This window comes from Podarcis cretensis, assembly GCF_951804945.1.
Source record: "Podarcis cretensis genome assembly, chromosome: 6".
In the NCBI taxonomy this organism is placed as follows: Eukaryota; Metazoa; Chordata; class Lepidosauria; order Squamata; family Lacertidae; genus Podarcis; species Podarcis cretensis.
Window position 1 is genome coordinate 4112433 of NC_137175.1, and position 18229 is coordinate 4130661.

Sequence of the window (18229 nt, forward strand, 5' to 3'; positions counted from 1 at the left end):
GCAGAATTTGTGTTTTTATTTCCTGTTTTTCACCCCTTTTGTGGTGCAGTTAAGAAATTTGAGACTCTGGTTAGAATCGGGCCCTATATTGGCCACTGACTTCAAGATGTGCTAAAATCGCTCCCCTGTTCTAGTTACAGGTAGGTAGCCGTGTTGCTCTGCTGTAGTCAAAACAAAATAAAATAAAAAATTAAAAAAATCCTTCCAGTAGCACCTTAGAGACCAACTAAGTTGGTTATTGGTGTGAGCTTTTGTGTGCACGCACACTTCTTCAGATACACTGACACAGAAGTCAGCACACCCTTATATACAGTGAGAGGGTGGGGAGGGGTATTACTCAGAAAGGTGGTGGGAATGGGTGACTGGCTGATAGGTGTGGTAAACCTGTTGATGACTGTTAACAACTGCAGTTGGTCTTACAGGAAAAAGCAAGGGGTGAGATGGCTAAAAATATCTATATCATGTATAATGAGATATGAATCCAATGTCTCTATTCAGACTAGGTCTCTCCATGGTTTTAAGTTTGATCGGTAAAGAAAGGGACCCCTGACCATTAGGTCCATTCGTGACCGACTCTGGTGTTGCGGCGCTCATCTCGCTTTACTGGCCAAGGGAGCCGGCGTACAGCTTCCGGGTCATGTGGCCAGCATGACTAAGCCACTTCTGGCGAACCAGAGCAGCGCACGGAAATGCCGTTTACCTTCCCACCGGAGCGGTACCTATTTATCTACTTGCACTTTGATGTGCTTTCGAACTGCTAGGTGGGCAGGAGCAGGGACTGAGCCACGGGAGCTCACCCCGTCACGGGGATTCGAACCGCCGACCTTCTGATTGGCAAGTCCTAGGCTCTGTGGTTTAACCCACAGCGCCACCTGCGCCCATTAAGTTTGGTAATAAGTTACAATTCAGCAACTTCTCTTTCCAGTCTATTTCTGAAATTCTTTTGTAATATGGCAGCTACTTTGAGACCTTGTCTAGAATGTCCTGGGAGATTGAAGTGTTCTTCTACTGGTTTCTCTATCTTGTGATTCCTGATATCAGATTTATGTCCATTTATCCTTTGGCGTAGGGTTTGGCCTGTTTGTCCAATATAGAGAGCTGAAGGGCACTGATGCCATACACAATGTTAGAAGATGAGCAATTAAATAGTCCAGAGATGGTATTTTTGATGTTGTTCGGGCCAGTAATGGTGTTTTCCGGGTGTATGTGGCAGCAAAGTTGGCATCTGGGTTTATTGCAGGCTCCGGTACCAGTGTCCTTGTTAAGTCTGGTTGTTGTATTATTGTGGGTGAGGAGTTGTTTAAGACTGGGTCTGTAGGCGATGAAAGGTCTTCCTCCCAGAGCTTGAGGAAGAGAATTGTCATTGTCTAGGAGAGGTTGTAGATCTCTGATGATGCGTTGAACTGTTTTAACTTGGGAGCTGTATGTGATTACTAGTCGTGTTCTGTTATTTTCTTTTTTGGGTCTCTCTTGCAGCAAGTTCTCTCTGGGTATCAGTCTGGCTCTGTTGTTTAACTTAACCAGGCAGATATTTTAGTTCTAGAAGGGTTTGCTGCAGATCTCTTAGGTGAGAGTCTCTGTCTGTAGAGTTGGAACAGATGTGGCTGTAACGTAGGGCCTGGCTATATACAATGGATTGTTTGGGATGGTGGCTAGAAGCATGTAGATATGTTTGTCGGTCAGTTGTTGTTGTTTTGTCGTTTAGTCGTGTCCGACTCTTCGTGACCCCCTGGACCAGAGCACGCCAGGCACTCCTGTCTTCCACTGCCTCCCGTGGTTTGGTCAAACTCATGTTTGTAGCTTCAAGAACACTGTCCCACCATCTCGTCCTCCGTCGTCCCCTTCTCCTTGGGCCCTCCATCTTTCCCAACATCAGGGTCTTTTCCAGGGAGTCTTCTCTTCTCATGAGGTGGCCAAAGTCTTGGAGCCTCAGCTTCAGGATCTGTCCTTCCAGTGAGCACTCAGGGCTGATTTCTTTAAGAATGGATAGGTTTGATCTTCTTGCAGTCCATGGGACTCTCAAGAGTCAGTTGGTTTACGGTATAAGGTGGTGTCTATACGCCCATCCTGCACTTTTATAGTAGTGTCCAAAAATGTATTTCTTGCATAAAAGGTAAAGGTAAAGGGACCCCTGACCATTAGGTCCAGTCGTGGCCGACTCTGGGGTTGCGGCGCCCATCTCGCTTTATTGTCCGAGAGAGCCGGCGTACAGCTTCCAGGTCATGTGGCCAACATGACTAAAGCCGCTTCTGGCGAACCAGAGCAGCGCATGGAAACGCCATTTACCTTCCCGCCAAAGTGATACCTATTTATCTACTTGCACTTTGACGTGCTTTTGAACTGCTAGTTTGGCAGGAGCAGGGACCGAGCAACAGGAGCTCACCCCGTCGCGGGGATTCGAACCACTGAGCTTCTGATCGGCAAGTCCTAGGCTCTGTGGTTTAAGCCACAGCGCCACCCGCGTCCCATTTTTATAGTAGTGTCCGAAAAATGTATTTCTTGCATAGATTGATTCATTGTTAGGTTGATGGTGGTGTGAAAGTCATTGAATGTCTGGTGGAAGGTGTGCAGGGTCTGTTGACCATGTGTCCAGGTAATAAAAATATCGTCAGTGTATCGCAGGTGTTTGCCTGCCACCCCCCGCCCCACCCCACTACTCCTTCTCCTGAAGAGGGTCCCTGGGCTTGTGCCCTGGAGTTCTGCTCCAATGGGACCAGCACCCAATCATTTCATTTTAAACAAAAAGCCGTACTCAAGATGCACCTTGCAGAAAGTGTCTCTCTGACACCCCCCCCCCCCGGAGACACCCCCACCCCCCCACACCCCATGAAGCAAATGCCAGCTTCTTAAGTGTGTCACTGCAAAGGGGGTCATTGGGAAAGGATCTGAAAGTAAAAGTTGCAATATCTGTGCCCTACATTATGCAAATCAGTGGTGCGAGCGCATTTGGAATCCTATGAATGGTTCTGGTCACCTCGACTCAAAAAGGATATTGTAGAGTTGGAAAAGCTTCAGGCCCAGGCAACAAAGGTGATGGAGCGACTATGAAGCAGCGTTTATAACTGGAGTTGTACGCTGCTTGGATATATTACCCCCCCCCCCCGAGCAAGAGGCATGCACCTTTCCCAAGCAATAAATAAGTGATTGCATGTGTGAGAGCGGTCAGACTTCAGAGTGCCTCTTATTGCTCAATCAATATATACCAGGAACTTCATGGTGTGTATTTCTTTCTTCCAAGGTTCAAAGTTTATAAAAGCTTCTGGGTTGGCTGGCGAAGGGTGTTAGGTAATTTGGGTGTGTGTATGTGAAGATAAACATTTGATTTCCCAAGCATTAAAAAAACAAATCTAACGAAAGAGCCCAAACAAGTAATTTAAGGCAAAGCAGAATGGGTGGCAGTGGGCTGTAAAACTGTCAGGTATACAAATTTTGGTTGAATCTGCTTGTGATTTTTTTATCTGTGAAAATGAGCAAAACAGGAAGAGCGAAAGGGCTTCCTTTTTTTGAAGAAAGAAAGAAAGAAAGAAAAGAAAAGTGATACAAAAGTTACCAAGTGACATTTTCTTGTATCTGTTTGGGCAGTGGCGTAGCGTGGGTTGTCAGCACCCAGGGCAAGGCAAGTAATTTGCGCCCCCTAACCCGTGGATTGGGACGCAGGTGGCGCTGTGGGTTAAAGCCTCAGCGCCTAGGGCTTGCCGATCGAAAGGTCGGCGGTTCGAATCCCTGCGGCGGGGTGCGCTCCCGCTGCTCAGTCCCAGCGCCTGCCAACCTAGCAGTTCGAAAGCACCTCCGGGTGCAAGTAGATAAATAGGGACCGCTTACCAGCGGGAAGGTAAACGGCGTTTCCGTGTGCGGCTCTGGCTGGCCAGAGCAGCGATGTCACGCTGGCCACGTGACCTGGAAGTGTCTCCGGACAGCGCTGGCCCCTGGCCTCTTAAGTGAGATGGGCGCACAACCCCAGAGTCTGTCAAGACTGGCCCGTACGGGCAGGGGTACCTTTACCTTTACCTTTAACCCGTGGATTTGCGCCCCCTAACCCTAACCCCCAGATGTTGCGCCCGGTGCGGCCGGCCCCCCCCTGCACCCCCCACGCTACGCCACTGTGTTTGGGTTCTCTTGGCCAAGGAGTGCTGTGTCAGCATGAGGGTTACACAGAACTCTTCCCAGAGCAGTGGCGACCTGTGTAGCACTCAGGCTGCAGTTTATCAGTAGATGTTCAGTGTGTCCTGTTACTTGGGGGAAATTTTGCGTGTGTGTGTATGTGTTGTTTTGGGACTCTTTCATAACCAAGGAATAGTTTCTGCAACTCTTTTTCTCCTCTGCTGCTTGAGGATTTGTTTGCAGGGAGTGGATCACATGACTTATGGCTTGGAGTTGCCAAGGGACCAGGAAAAGAGCAGCTGGCATGTTCATCTGCTCTTATAACAGCAGCAGCAGCTTAATTAGAAAGATTAGCAGGCTAATCTTCACCTGTTATGAACACAATTGCATTCACCTGCTGGTGGTTACATATCCAGTTGCTACTAAGAAAGCGCAGGAGCAGGGCCCAGTGAATAAGTCCCCCCTCCAAGTTTAATAATAATAATAATTATTATTATTATTATTATTATTATTTATACCCCGCCCTCCCCAGCCAAGGCCGGGCTCAGGACGGCTAACAAGCAATAATAAAAACAAGTTGAATGAATACAACTTAAAAACAAGATTAAAATACAACATTAAAATATTGAAACATTAAAATATTAAAATGCAGCCTCATCACAGGAGGAGAAAGGAAAAAAGAAAGAAGGGGAGGGAATCAAATTGATTCCAAGCCAAAGGCCAGGCGGAACAACTCTGTCTTACAGGCCCTGCGGAAAGAGATCAGATCCTGCAGGGCCCTGGTCTCATGAGGCAGAGCGTTCCACCAGGCCGGAGCCAGTGTTGAAAAGGCCCTGGCTCTGGTTGAGGCTAATCTGACTTCCTTAGGGCCCGGGACCTCTAGGGTGTTGCTATTTATGGACCTTGAGGCTCTCCGTGGGGCATACCGGGAGAGGCGGTCCCATAAGTACGAGGGTCCTAGGCTGTGATTTTCACAAATTTATAAACAAACAAACAAACATACATACATAAATCATAATCTTATTAAAACTAATCTTATTAACATTGTTAAGTGACTTCCTCGTATCCTCCTAGTTGAATTTCAGTAAATGTCATTTTAACAGTTTTCCAAATCCAAATTCTTATATAATTAACTTGATCGCTTAACCTATTTTTTTCATATTCATTCAGCATTAAACATATTAATTCATCATATTACATATTTAAATCCTAAGCCTATCTGGCAATTGCAAGCTTTTCCCAATTAATTTAACTTAACATATTTAACTAAATAGTCATTGAATTTCGTCCATTCTTCCTGATACTCTTCCTCCTTCTGGTCACGGACTCTTCCGGTCAGGCCGGCTAGCGCCGAGTAATCCATCATCTTCATCTGCCATTCTTCCACAGTTGGCACTTCTTGCAATTTCCACTTCTTAGCTAGTAAGATTTGCACAGCGGTTGTGGCATACAAAAATAATTTAACATCTTTCTTGGGCAATTCCATACCTGTTATTCCAAGAAGAAAGGCCTCTGGTTTCTTTATAAATGTCTATTTCAACATTTTTTTCAATTCATTATAAATCTTTTCCCAGAAGTCTTTCACCTTGGGGCAGGTCCACCACATGTGATAAAAGGTACTTTCTTTTTCTTTACATTTACAACATAGGTTATCACAGTTATGATAGATCTTTGCTAGTTTAACAGGAGTCAAGTATCATCTACAGTGGTACCTCGCAAGACGAAATTAATTCGTTCCGCGAGTCTTTCATCTTGCATGTCTTTTCGTCTTGCGAAGCACGGTCAAGTCGCAACTGCACCTCTTCAAGCGGTTTTAAGAAAAAGGAAACAGACTTCCGGGAGGGAGCCTGCTGGGCAGGGGTTGGGTCCCGCCGCGCCGGTGACGCGGGGACCCTCAAAAACCGTGGGCGGTGATGCCCATGGACTTGGTGACTCGGCGGGCACCGTTTGCGCCCCCCCGACCCGCGAAGGAGCCTTTTTAAAGGCTGCGGAACGGGTGACGGGGGTGTGTGGTGCTGTGAGTCCACTGCTTCCCCTGCCTAGCGAAGCCGCATGCCATTCGACGGAGAGCGACGACTTCTTCTTTTGAAAATTTGGATTAAAAAGAACAACCCGTGAGTAAATTTATCGGACTTAAAAGGAAAAATTTGTTTTACGAATTCGGAGCGAGCGGGGGAGGTGCAAAAAGGAAGTCCGCCCCCCCCTGTTGTAGATGTTTTAACGCAAGGATTTGATAACTAAGATCGAGAGAAGAATTTGCTTATTCGAAAAAAGTTAATTTCACGAAGGGAAATTACAAGTAATTGTGCTGGAGGAGAAGAGTGGTTTGTGAGAATTAAAATGTAACCCCCGGGAACCGGGAGCGATCCGTTATGAGAGACTGGTGAAGAGACAAAGAAATTTTGACAGCTGTCAAAGTAGCTGTCAAAGTAGGAGAATAAAAGAGAACTTTGTTACGATGACTTTGCTGGTTAGGTTCGTTACAATTTGGATACAAATTATTGAAAACAATGGCAACAAGTTATTTGACTTTAGGGTCTGATCTGTAAAGAAACTAAGTTACCAGATTCCCTCTAGAGGGAGTTTTGGGACATTGCAAGAGTGGCAGCAAGTGGAAAAATACTCATGGAATTGAACAGATTTGTTATCTCCTGGGAAAGCTGCAAAAACGAAGCATTATTTTGTCTACAGAGGTTTCTACACTAAAGGAGACAATGGATTTATCTATTGAAGAAAGGAAGGGACTTGACGTAAGTTTATGTTCCTGAACAAATAAAGCCTCTGTGGAGGAACCAGAAGTTTTTGAATTAGAAAGTTTTTGCAGCGGAACAGGAAAAGAAACCTGAGGAATAAGAACTGGACTAAACTCGAAGTTGGAGCATTTGGGACATCCAGACTTTAAAAGGATCAAGAAACAGAATCTGAGTTATACTCTTAAATATAGAGGTCTGGATGGAAGAAGAATGATCTTTTCTGAGAGTTTCTCCAAGATTGGACCTTTTGAAATTAGAAATTACCAAAAAGACGGCAAAGTGGAATTGAGAGAGATCTAGATATGGACATGGGATCTCCAGGCCGGCAGTAGACAGATGGATGGATTTTGGGGATCGAAACCGGGAAAGGGGGGAGGGAGATTTGGAACCCAAAGGCTGTAAAATTATATCTTTTTATCTTTTCTTGTTTTATTTTGTGGGATAAAAATAGGGGAATTCGTGGAAGGGAACTGGGGTCGATTTTAGGGAAGTATAAAAATTTTAAAGAGAAATGGTTAATTAAGATAAATTAATTTTGAATAAATGGGCTAATTGTAATTATAATAAGGTTTTAAAATTTGGGGTAAGAATTTGTGGAATCAATCTAATGGAAATGGAATACAAGAGGAGGAGGGGGGGGAGCCCTGGAAAAATGTCAATGAAATTAAGGCTTTAAGTGTAAATTCTATCTTTTTCTTTTTTCTTTTCTTTTTTTCTATTCTGGAAACTTTAATAAATATCATTAAAAAAAAAGAAAGAAAGAAAAAGAAAACAAACTCGCAAGACGTTTTCGTCTTCCGAAGCAAGCCCATAGGGAAATTCGTCTTGCGAAGCAACTCAAAAAACGAAAAACTCTTTCGTCTTGCGAGTTTTTCGTCTTCCGAGGCATTCGTCTTGCAAGGTACCACTGTATACATCAGTTTCATTATATTTTCCTTTAACATTGTACATGCAGTAAACTTTACCCCTTTCTTCCACAATCTTTCCCAATCCTCAAACATTATGTCCTACATATCTTGCCCAGTCAGGGCCCAGTGAATACGTTGGCAACCCACAGAGGGGTTTCCAAATGTCCAAGTCATCCACGAGTGTGCACTTCTGCGCACATAGAGAGGCACATGGGAAAGGGCACAGCCTCAGGCATCTGTTCCTGAAGATCCAGGATGCTCCCTGGGAATGTAAAAAGGTGAAATGCTTCTGGGAGATGATATATAATGAGTTGAAAAAAATGTTGAAATATACATTTATAAAGAAACCAGAAGCATTTCTATTGGGCATTGTGGGGAGTAGTATAAATAGAAAGGAATGAAAGTTCTTTTTATATGCAATAACAGCAGCAAGAATATTATTGGCCCAAAAATGGAAGCAAAAAGAGTTACCGTCAATTGAAGAATGCAGGATGAAGTTAATGGACTATGCAGAATTAGATAAACTAACAGGAAGGATTCGAAACTGGCAAGACCAGAAATTCACGGAAGACTGGAGTAAATTTACGGACTATTTGAAAAGTAATTGTGAAGAACAGACGACGTTTGTAGGGTTGCAAGAAGTTTTATGAGGAGTATTATTAGAAGTATTGTAAAAATGGATAAGGGGAAGGATGATTTGGTAAGAGATGTAAAGTTAAGAAATGCATAAGAGGTGGTTAAAATGGTGGATCATCAGAGGTGCTGATGGAAGTCTAAAAGGATTGTATAAGTGATAAGTTTTGTGGTACATTTTATAATTTATATGTTAAAATTAATAAAAAATATTATAAAAAAAAAAAGATCTAGGATGCTCCCAAGAAGTAAGGAAGCAGAGAGTCCCACAAGCTCCCAGTTTATTTACTGGGTTGATATTGCACCCTTTTCTCCAAGGAGCTAAAGGTGGTGTTCAGGGTTGTCCTTGCACCCACAACAACCCTGTGAGGTCGGTTAGGCGGAGAAGCTGTGACTGGCCCAAGGTCACCTGGTGAACTTCATGGCTGAGTGGGGATTCGAACCCAGTGTCTCCAAGTCCTCGTCTGACACACTACCACCACAGGGGTCCTCTGGTGTCTCTGCCTGGGTGGTCCTGTACATATATGCAGCCAGACATCATGCCCAAATCCTCAGCTGGATAGAGCGTGGTGCTTATAATGCCAAGGTTGCAGGTTCAATTCCCTTCTTGCATGGCAGCGGGTTGGACTAGATGACCTCAGGGTCCCCTCCAATTCTATGATTCTAGGTAATCCCTTCTTGTTGTGAACAAATGCACAGGTTCTGTCTGGCAAGACCTGCGAAGCCTTAAACGTTTCATTATTTCATCTTTCTTTTTGAACAGCCTCTGAAATTTGTGGCTCTGTGTGTATAATTTTTATTAAGTTTTCTATTTTACGATTTAAAACGTTCATTCAACAACCTTAAAATATCAGTGACTTCCCTTCTTCTCTTTCATTGTTCATTTTGGATGGCATAAATCCCTGCATATTTTACATAAACTAAACCATTCAGTATTCCATTAACACATCCATCAAAACTTGTTTACACTGTTGAATTTATCTTAGTGCTGCCAGCGTTTTCAAGTGTACAGTTTCCCCCCACATATTCAGCAAATATTTCCCAGTCTTCTTTAAACGTATGATCTTCTTGTTCTCTTATAGAATGAGATCCGCAAGCTGGGCATATTCCATCAGTTTAAGTTGCCATTCTTCTTTGGTTGGGACCTCGCTCGTTTTCCATTTTGGGGCTAACAAAACACTGGCCGCAATAGTGGCATACATAAATAGCCTTTTTTGACACCTGGGAATTCCCATCTGAATTATCCCCATCAAAAAGGACTTTGGCTTTTTTGGGGAAAAGTACTTTTAAATATTTTTTTTTTTCAATTCATTATAAATTATTTCCCAATATTCTTTTACCCTTTTACAGGTCCACCACATATGAATTTTGTGGCCCTGGAGGCGATTGGTGAGAGCAGCCTTTATGGATGAGGCAACGAGAAAAGGTGGGATTGTGTGTGTGAGAGAGAGATGGCTGACTTTGGTCTGCAGCATGCATACTAAAGAACTGGAGATGTCTCTTTGGGGTTGCTTTCTCAAGGACCTTGTTGCTGTGGGAATGTTCAGGGTGGCAGGAGAGGATATATTGTTTATTAACATCCTTCCTAACGTGTGCTAGCAAGTTTCTTTATGTAGCAGAGTTTACATTCCCCTTTTACATTCCCCTTTTACATTCCCCTTTTACATGCACAGCAGATAAGCTGGCTGAAGGCTTGTGTAAGCCTCTCCCTATACAGTGGTGCCTCGCAAGACGAAAAGAATCCGTTCCGCTCTTCGTCTAGCGGTTTTTTCGTCTTGCGAAGCAACCCGATTAGCGGATTAGCGGATTAGCGCTATTAGCGGCTTAGCGGCTATTAGCGGCTTAGAAAAAGGGAGAAAAAAGCAAAAAAAATCGCAAGACTCGCAAGACGTTTTCGTCTTGCAAAGCAAGCCCATAGGGTAATTCGTCTTGTGAAGTGCCTCGAAAAACGGAAAACCCTTTCGTCTAGCGGGTTTTTTGTCTTGCGGGGCACCACTGTATATTCCTGGTAAATTCCCTTTAATCCCTCTTAAAAGAATAAAGACATGACAGTCTTACTCAAAGTCAATAAAAGAAGTTTACTCACATCAGTTCATGGTTCAGTTCACGGAGCAATGGTTCCAAACTACAAGAAAGAAGATTCCACCTAAACATTAGGAAGAACTTCCTGACAGTAAGAGCTGTTCGACAGTGGAATTTGCTGCCCAGGAGTGTGGTGGAGTCTCCTTCTTTGGAGGTCTTTAAGCAGAGGCTTGACAACCATATGTCAGGAGTGCTCTGATGGTGTTTCCTGCTTGGCAGGGGGTTGGACTCGATGGCCCTTGTGGTCTCTTCCAACTCTAGGATTCTATGATTCTATGGTTGGATCTCTGAAGGCAGACTTGGTTACAAATATCTACATGTGGATCTACCCCAGCGGTTCTCAACCTGTGGGTCCCCAGATGTTGTTGGACTACAACTCCCATCATCCCTGAGCGCTGGCCTTGCTGGCTAGGGATGATGGGAGTTGTAGTCCAACAACACCTGGGGACCCAAGGGTTGAGAACCGCTGATCTAACCCCATATAGGGGAATAATCCCAGTTCTTCTGCCAGCTGAGAAGTTAGCAGGACCATTGCTAGCTAAGAAGCTGCTCAAACGACAAAGGAAGTGAAAGAGAGTGTGTTGCATGCCTTGTCCTTTTGTTACCTGGACAGGTAAGGTCACACCCACCTACTAGTCACATGCAAAAGGAAGGACGCTCCAGCCAGGAGGAAACAGGAAGTTTTCGACTGGCTGGACCAAACATTCCCCTGCATGTCCACTCTAGGAAAACAAGGAATGTTATACTTGACTGCTCCCAGTGGATTACGTCCCACAATTGTCTCCTTTTACAACAGAATAAGAGGCACCCTCAGCCCTTTTTCCATGTTAGGGCACAGCCTGCAATCCTACTGCAATGAATGGGAACTGCAGCCCTGCCTGGCTTGACCCAACTAGGCTTAGAGTCATAGAATTGTAGAGCTGGAGGGGAACCCAAAGGTCATCTGGCCCAACCCCGCCCCCTGCAGGGCAAGAATCCCAAGCAAATCTTTGCAAATGCAGGTGCCCACCAGGAGAGTAGGAAAGGGCAACCTCCAGCATCTCTAGTAAAGTTGCGAATGCGCTGCCTGAAACCCTGGAGAGCAGCTGCCAGCCAGTGTAGACATTACTGAGATACATGGAAGTATTGCAGAACAACAGGCAAAAGAGGAATGAAGTCCAGTTTACATCCATCGCTAGTGCACTATTTTTGCAACAATTTGTTTGTTTCATAAAACATGCATGCCGCTCGGTTGTAGAAAAAAAAACCCTCAAAGCAGCTTACCAAAAGATAAAACGATCAAGAAAAATTTACAGCAGTAGGTTGTAAACAGGTTAAGTGACATATTGCAAAATATACGTATTCCGGGGACTGATATTATGATTATTTTATTATTATGCTGTGTATTCTGTTTTTATGACTATGCTGAGTCTCCCGAACACCGAAAACCCAGAAGTAAGTGTTCGGTTTTCGAATATTTTCCGGGAGCCGAATGTCCGATGCAGTTGTCAGCTATCGTTTCCAGGGTGCCTGCGCCAATTGGAAGCCACGCCTTGGTTTTTGAACGTTTCGGAAGTCGAACCGACTTCTGGAACAGATCACGTTCGAGAACCAAGGTACCACTGTATGTTCTCCATGTTGTACACTGCCCTGAGATCTTTGGATAAAGGCAGCATCTAAATTGGATAAATCATTTTGCACATGCGCGCACATAAATGCGCACCAACCCCTGCCAAAACAGCAGTTGCTCCCCATCTGGAGAGTCCCTTCCTGTCATTTTGCAAATTGTCCTTGACACCTCACTAGCGGAGAAGCCACGAACTCACCAATTCATTAAATCTCCGTTGCAATTTGCAACACCCCCTGGTTTCTGCAGGCGAGTTTGCCGCCACGACTTAGAATCATAGAATCATAGAATAGAATCATAGAGTTGGAAGAGACCACAAGGGCTATCAAGTCCAACCCCCTGCCAAGGAGGAAACACCATCAGAGCACTCCTGACATATGGTTGTCAAGCCTCTGCTTAAAGACCTCCAAAGAAGGAGACTCCACCACACTCCTTGGCAGCAAATTCCACTGTCGAACAGCTCTTACTGTCAGGAAGTTCTTCCTAATGTTTAGGTGGAATCTTCTTTCTTGTAGTTTGGAACCATTGCTCCGTGTCCGCTTCTCTGGAGCAGCAGAAAACAACCTTTCTCCCTCCTCTATGTGACATCCTTTTATATATTTGAACATGGCTATCATATCACCCCTTAACCTCCTCTTCTCCAGGCTAAACATGCCCAGCTCCCTTAGCCGTTCCTCATAAGGCATCGTTTCCAGGCCTTTGACCATTTTGGTTGCCCTCCTCTGGACACGTTCCAGTTTGTCAGTGTCCTTCTTGAACTGTGGTGCCCAGAACTGGACACAGTACTCCAGGTGAGGTCTGACCAGAGCAGAATACAGTGGCACTATTACTTCCCTTGATCTAGATGCTATACTCCTATTGATGCAGCCCAGAATTGCATTGGCTTTTTTAGCTGCCGCGTCACACTTCGGCCTACCCAACCCGTTTCTCGTTCTCAGCGGAACAGCAGGCCCTGAAGCTGGCGGAAGCCATCAGCGGAGGGGACGAGGGGGCAGCCCAGGAGTGTGCCGCCTGGCTGGCCCAGCGCCGTGCCCCCGTGGTGGTGCAGCTACAGAAGGACGCCTACCCCACGCAAGACATCAGGTGACGGATTACAGCGCGAAAAGGCCAGCGAATAGCTGAGAGCAATCGTCAACGGGTAGAGACGGCAGTTCCATAGAGCAGGGGCAGGGGGATGCTTTTGGGGGGCCGGATTCACTTCCGGGCAGCCTTCCAGGGGCCACATGGTGTGCAGGGATGGCAGCGAAAGTGGGCAGAGCAACAGGTGTAGATTTTCACCTTTGTACACTCCTATTAGGGACGCGGGTGGCGCTGTGGGTTAAACCACAGAGCCTAGGGCTTGCCGATCAGAAGGTCGGCGGTTCGAATCCCCGCCACGGGGTGAGCTCCCGTTGCTTGGTCCCTGCTCCTGCCAACCTAGCAGTTCAAAAGCACGTCAAAGTGCAAGTAGATAAATAGGTAGCGCTCTGGTGGGAAGGTAAACGGCGTTTCCGTGCGCTGCTCTGGTTCGCCAGAAGCAGCTTAGTCATGCTGGCCACATGACCCGGAAGCTGTACGCCGGCTCCCTCGGCCAGTAAAGCGAGATGAGCGCCGCAACCCCAGAGTCGGCCACGACTGGACCTAATGGTCAGGGGTCCCTTTACCTTTTTACACTCTTCTAGTTTCTACACACCCTTGCAAACCCTTCATTCTCTATCCATCTGGGAAGGGGGTGTGGCCTAGGAAAGGTATTGAGGGCCTGATAAAGAGGGCTGGAGGGTCAGAGCTTCCACACTCCTGCCATAGCAAAAAGCAGCATGGTTGTCTCTGGAGTTATAAAGGTTTCTGAAAGGAGGAGTGGGCCGACACAATTCGGGGACAAGGAATAATAGATCGTTTCCTTTCTTCTCCCAGGCTGTGGGTGGGCGTAGAAGATGCCCAGATGAGCACCGTCCCCATTTACCTGAAAGTCCAGCCTTGCATGACGTTGGCATCCCTCAAAGACATGGTAATGGGCTGATAAGGCCAAGGCTGCAGGTTTGAATCCCGCATGGGACACCCTGCAATGTTTATGTGACAACTATGACAAACATTGGATATCACCTGTATAATAAAATATTGGCTAACTGAAGGAGCTGCTTAAACTTTCGGACTAGTCAGAAGCATGAAAAACAACAGCACTGTTTTTGTTGAGCAGAAAAGCAAGCTTTTTAAATTTATTTACAATTTTTGTTAAATTTTGTTTTACAATTTAAAATACTCGTTTTTACATCCCTAAGATATCAGCGGCTTCCCTTTTTCTCTTTCCATGGTTCATTTTACATATCTTACATCTCTGCATATTTTACAGAAACCATCCCATTCAGTATTCCATTATTACATCCATCAAAACTTATTTACACTGTTGAATTGATCTAAATGTTGCCAGCGTTTTCAGCTATAGTTATTTCCCATATACAGTGGAACCTCGGGTTACGTACTGTCTTCCTTACGCATGCTTCAGGTTACGAGCTCTGCTAACCCAGAAGTAGATGCTCCATTAGCTAAAGTGGTACGTCATGTTAAGAACTGTTTCGGGTTACAAATGGACCTCCGGAACGAATTAAGTTCATAACCAGAGGTACCACTGTATTCAATAAACGTTTTCCAATCTTCTCTGAATATATGTTCTTCTTGTTCTCTTATTCTATATGTTAAGTCTGCAAGCTGCACATATTCCGTCAACATATTCCGTTGCCATTCTTCTTTCGCTGGGACCTCACTCGTTTTCCATTTTGGGGCTAACAAAAAACGGGCTGCAGTAGTGGCATACGTAAATAATCTTTTTTGACACCTGGGAATTTCATTCTGAATTATCCCCAACAGAAAGGACTTTTCTGTTTTTGGGGGGAAAGTACTTTCGAACATTTTTTTCAGTTCATTATGGATTTTTTCCCAACACAGTGGTACCTCTGGTTGCGAATGGGATCCATTCTGGAGCCCCATTCGCAACATGAGCAGAACGCAACCCGCATCTGTGCGGGTCACGATTTGCTGCTTCTGCGCATGCGCGTGACGTCATTTTGAGCATCTGCGCATGTGTGCGCGGCGAAACCCGGAAGTAACCCTTTCCAGTACTTCTGGGTCGCCGCAGGACGCAACCTAAAAAGACGTAACCTGAACCGAACGTAACAAGAGGTACTTCTGTACTCTTTTACAAGTCCACCATCTATGAAAGAACGTTCCCTCTGCCTCTTTGCATCTCCAGCACTTATCTGATTCTGTCTTGTACATCTTAGCAAGCCTACTTGGAGTTAAATACCGTATTTTTCGCTCCATAAAACACACTTTCCCCCTCTTAAAACCTAAGGGGAAATGTCTGTGCATCTTATGGAGCGAATGTGTTGTCCCTGGGGCTGGAGGGGGGGAACCCGGGCTTCCCTCGCCAGCCCCACAAGCTCGGGGAGCAGCAGAAAGAGGGAAAGAGGGACAGGGACAGAGCGAGGCTCTCTCACTTCCCCCACCTCCTGCAAAAGCCCCCAAGAGTCGCATATTTATTTATTTTTAATTCCCCCCCCCCAAAAAAAAAGTAGGTGTGCCTTATGGAGTGAAAAATACGGCACCATCTGTAAATCACTTTCAAGTAATTCAAAGCGAGCTTTTGAGTAGCACAGAAGTCCTCATTGGGTATACATTTCCCTTTTTTTAAAAAAATAAATTTTTATTAGTTTTTTTAAAAAAATATCATTTTCAACAGTAATTAAACATACTTTTACATCTTATACAGGTTTTTTTACTTCCATCGATCACATCTGAAAATTTTCCAATCTATCACTTAATACACATTTCTTACTTTCACTATAACATTTAAGTCTCATAACTAATATCTCTATTCTTTCTCTACTTTGCAATGTTTCATACATTTCTCCTTACAAAACTTCTTGTAGTCGTACTAGCGTAATTTGTTCATTACAGTTGCTCTTCAAATAGCTCGTATATTTCTTCCAATCTTCTGTGAATCTCTGGTCCCACGGGTTTCAAATCCTTCCTGTCATTTTATCTAATTCTGTGCAGTCCATTAATTTTGTCTGCCATTCTTCTTTCGTCGGAATTTCTTCTTGCTTCCATTTCTGGGCTAATGAAACTCTTGCTGGGTGTACTTTTCCCATTTTGTTTAGCCCACCTAGCTGTCCCACATAAACCGTTTGTGACTTCCTTGATTTGCGAGGCTTTGGGGCTCTGAAATTGTCTCTTCTTCCTCTCTCACCTGGCCCAGGTGTTCCTTCACTACGGCTTTCCCCCCAGCATCCAGAAATGGGTGATGGGGCAGAGGCTTCCACGAGACCATGAGACTCTTCACTACCACGGCATCCAGAAGGACGGTGACGCAGTTTACCTGTATCTTCTCTCTGCCAGGGCAGCCAAGCTGAGCAAAGACGCCTTGCAGCGGGACCATGAGCGCAGGCAGCTGGAAGGTGAGTGATCAGTGCGGAGAACATCACCCTTCTGCAAGCGTGACGGGCGATGCTGGGCTGTGGTTCCTGCTAGGAGGAGGTGGCACCCCAGAAGGTGCCAGATATGGAACAGGTTCACGTGGAAGATGGAGCCAGCTTGTTTTCTGCTGTTCCAGAGAGTAGGACCCAAACCAGTGGAGTCAAACATCAAGAGAGACTGACTGAAGACTTTTCTGACAGCAAAGGGATCTGTGCCAGGACTTGGTCCTGCCAGCAGGGTAGCAAAGGGACATGCTATCATTGCCCTTCCTGTTCGGTATTTTGTAAAGCTTTGTATTGTAATGTTTTGAATTACAGTGGTAAGGTAAAGGTAAAGGAACCCCTGAACATTAGGTCCAGTCGTGGCTGACTCTGGGGTTGCGGCGCTCATCTCGCTTTATTGGCCGAGGGAGCCAGCATACAGCTTCCGGGTCATGTGGCCAGCATGACTAAGTCGCTTCTGGCGAACCAGAGCAGCACACGGAAACACCGTTTGTGTGGCTATTCCCTCCCCCCCACAGGTGGAATAAATGAAGACAACGGACACAGAGTTTTAGGTTAATGGGCGAAAATGGCCACAACTTTATTGATTACAGGAAAGAAGGGTATTGGCTTTAGGCATTGGCCCTAACCGACTATCCGGTCTGACCGGGAAGGGTTAAACACCAACAGGGGGAGCCACCCGAGATGCATATCCCTAGGCGCTCCCCGAGGGGTTACCGCTCGGGGGCGCGCTTTAGGCCCTAGCCTCCGTAGGTTTCGGACGAGGCGTCGCCCCTCGGAGTCCTTTAACGAACTACCCTTCAAGCATTGGGGGAGGTGATGGCGTTCCTCCCCCCCAACCTCATCTGCATGATAATACCCCAGCCAATGCCTACCGCCAAAACCGAGGGAGTTGTGACGATTTGCTACGAGGTAGGCGAAAAAACCAAGTGGCTCACAAAACCAGCCAATTAGCCAAATGGAAAAACTCCTACCAGGCCCCTTGCGGCGACCAGCCGAAGCCCATAGCAAGGTCAGTGGCAAAACCTAAAGGGCGGGTGGGTGGGAAACTGTGTCGTCTCCAGGGAAGAAAGGGGGCGAGCCAGGGGCTGCCCTGACCTTAAGTGGCCCTAGGAAGGCCCGCCCCTGCCACCAGCCAATTGGCTGGCGCCACAGGGTATGCTAATTGGGTGAATCCCTGTCTCCTGCGAGGCTGACGCCAGCCTCGCAGAGTGAGTGTGGGCGGGGTCGTGATCCCACAACCCCCCCTCCTCCTGAAGATCGGAAGGGGCATTACCTTCCCGCCGCAGCGGTACCTATTTATCTACTTACACTTTGACATGCTTTTGAACTGCTAGGTTGGCAGGAGCAGGGACCAAGCAATGGGAGCTCACCCCATTGCAGGGATTCGAACCGCCAACCATCTGATTGGCAAATCCTAGGCTCTGTGGTTTAACCCACAGCACCACCCGTGTCCCTATTACAGTGGTACCTTGGGTTAAGTACTTAATTCATTCCAGAGGTCCGTTCTTAACCTGAAACTGTTCTTAACCTGAAGCACCACTTTAGCTAATGGGGCCTCCTGCTGCCGCTGTGCCACCGGAGCATGATTTCTGTTCTCATCCTGAAGCAAAGTTCTTAACCCAAGATACTATTTCTGGGTTAGCGGAATCTGTAACCTGAAGCGTATGTAACCTGAGGTACCAATGTATT

The 18229-nt window shown here is 45.8% G+C and overlaps 1 protein-coding gene across 3 annotated transcripts in view; it reads left to right on the forward strand.

Moving 5' to 3' along the window:
• RBCK1 (RANBP2-type and C3HC4-type zinc finger containing 1) overlaps positions 1-18229 on the forward strand; it is a 37237-nt gene that overhangs the window by 1740 nt on the left and 17268 nt on the right. The window contains exons 1-5 of one of the 3 annotated variants that reach the window (XM_079979497.1): positions 50-140; positions 9746-9821; positions 13022-13166; positions 13977-14070; positions 16318-16516. In XM_079979497.1, coding sequence (XP_079835623.1) covers positions 9800-9821; positions 13022-13166; positions 13977-14070; positions 16318-16516 — 460 coding nt within the window. In that variant the 5' untranslated portion in view covers positions 50-140; positions 9746-9799. Of the gene's footprint in view, positions 1-49; positions 141-9743; positions 9822-13021; positions 13167-13976; positions 14071-16317; positions 16517-18229 lie in introns of those variants that run through there. The other 2 variants (XM_079979496.1, XM_079979498.1) reach the window with 2 other exon arrangements.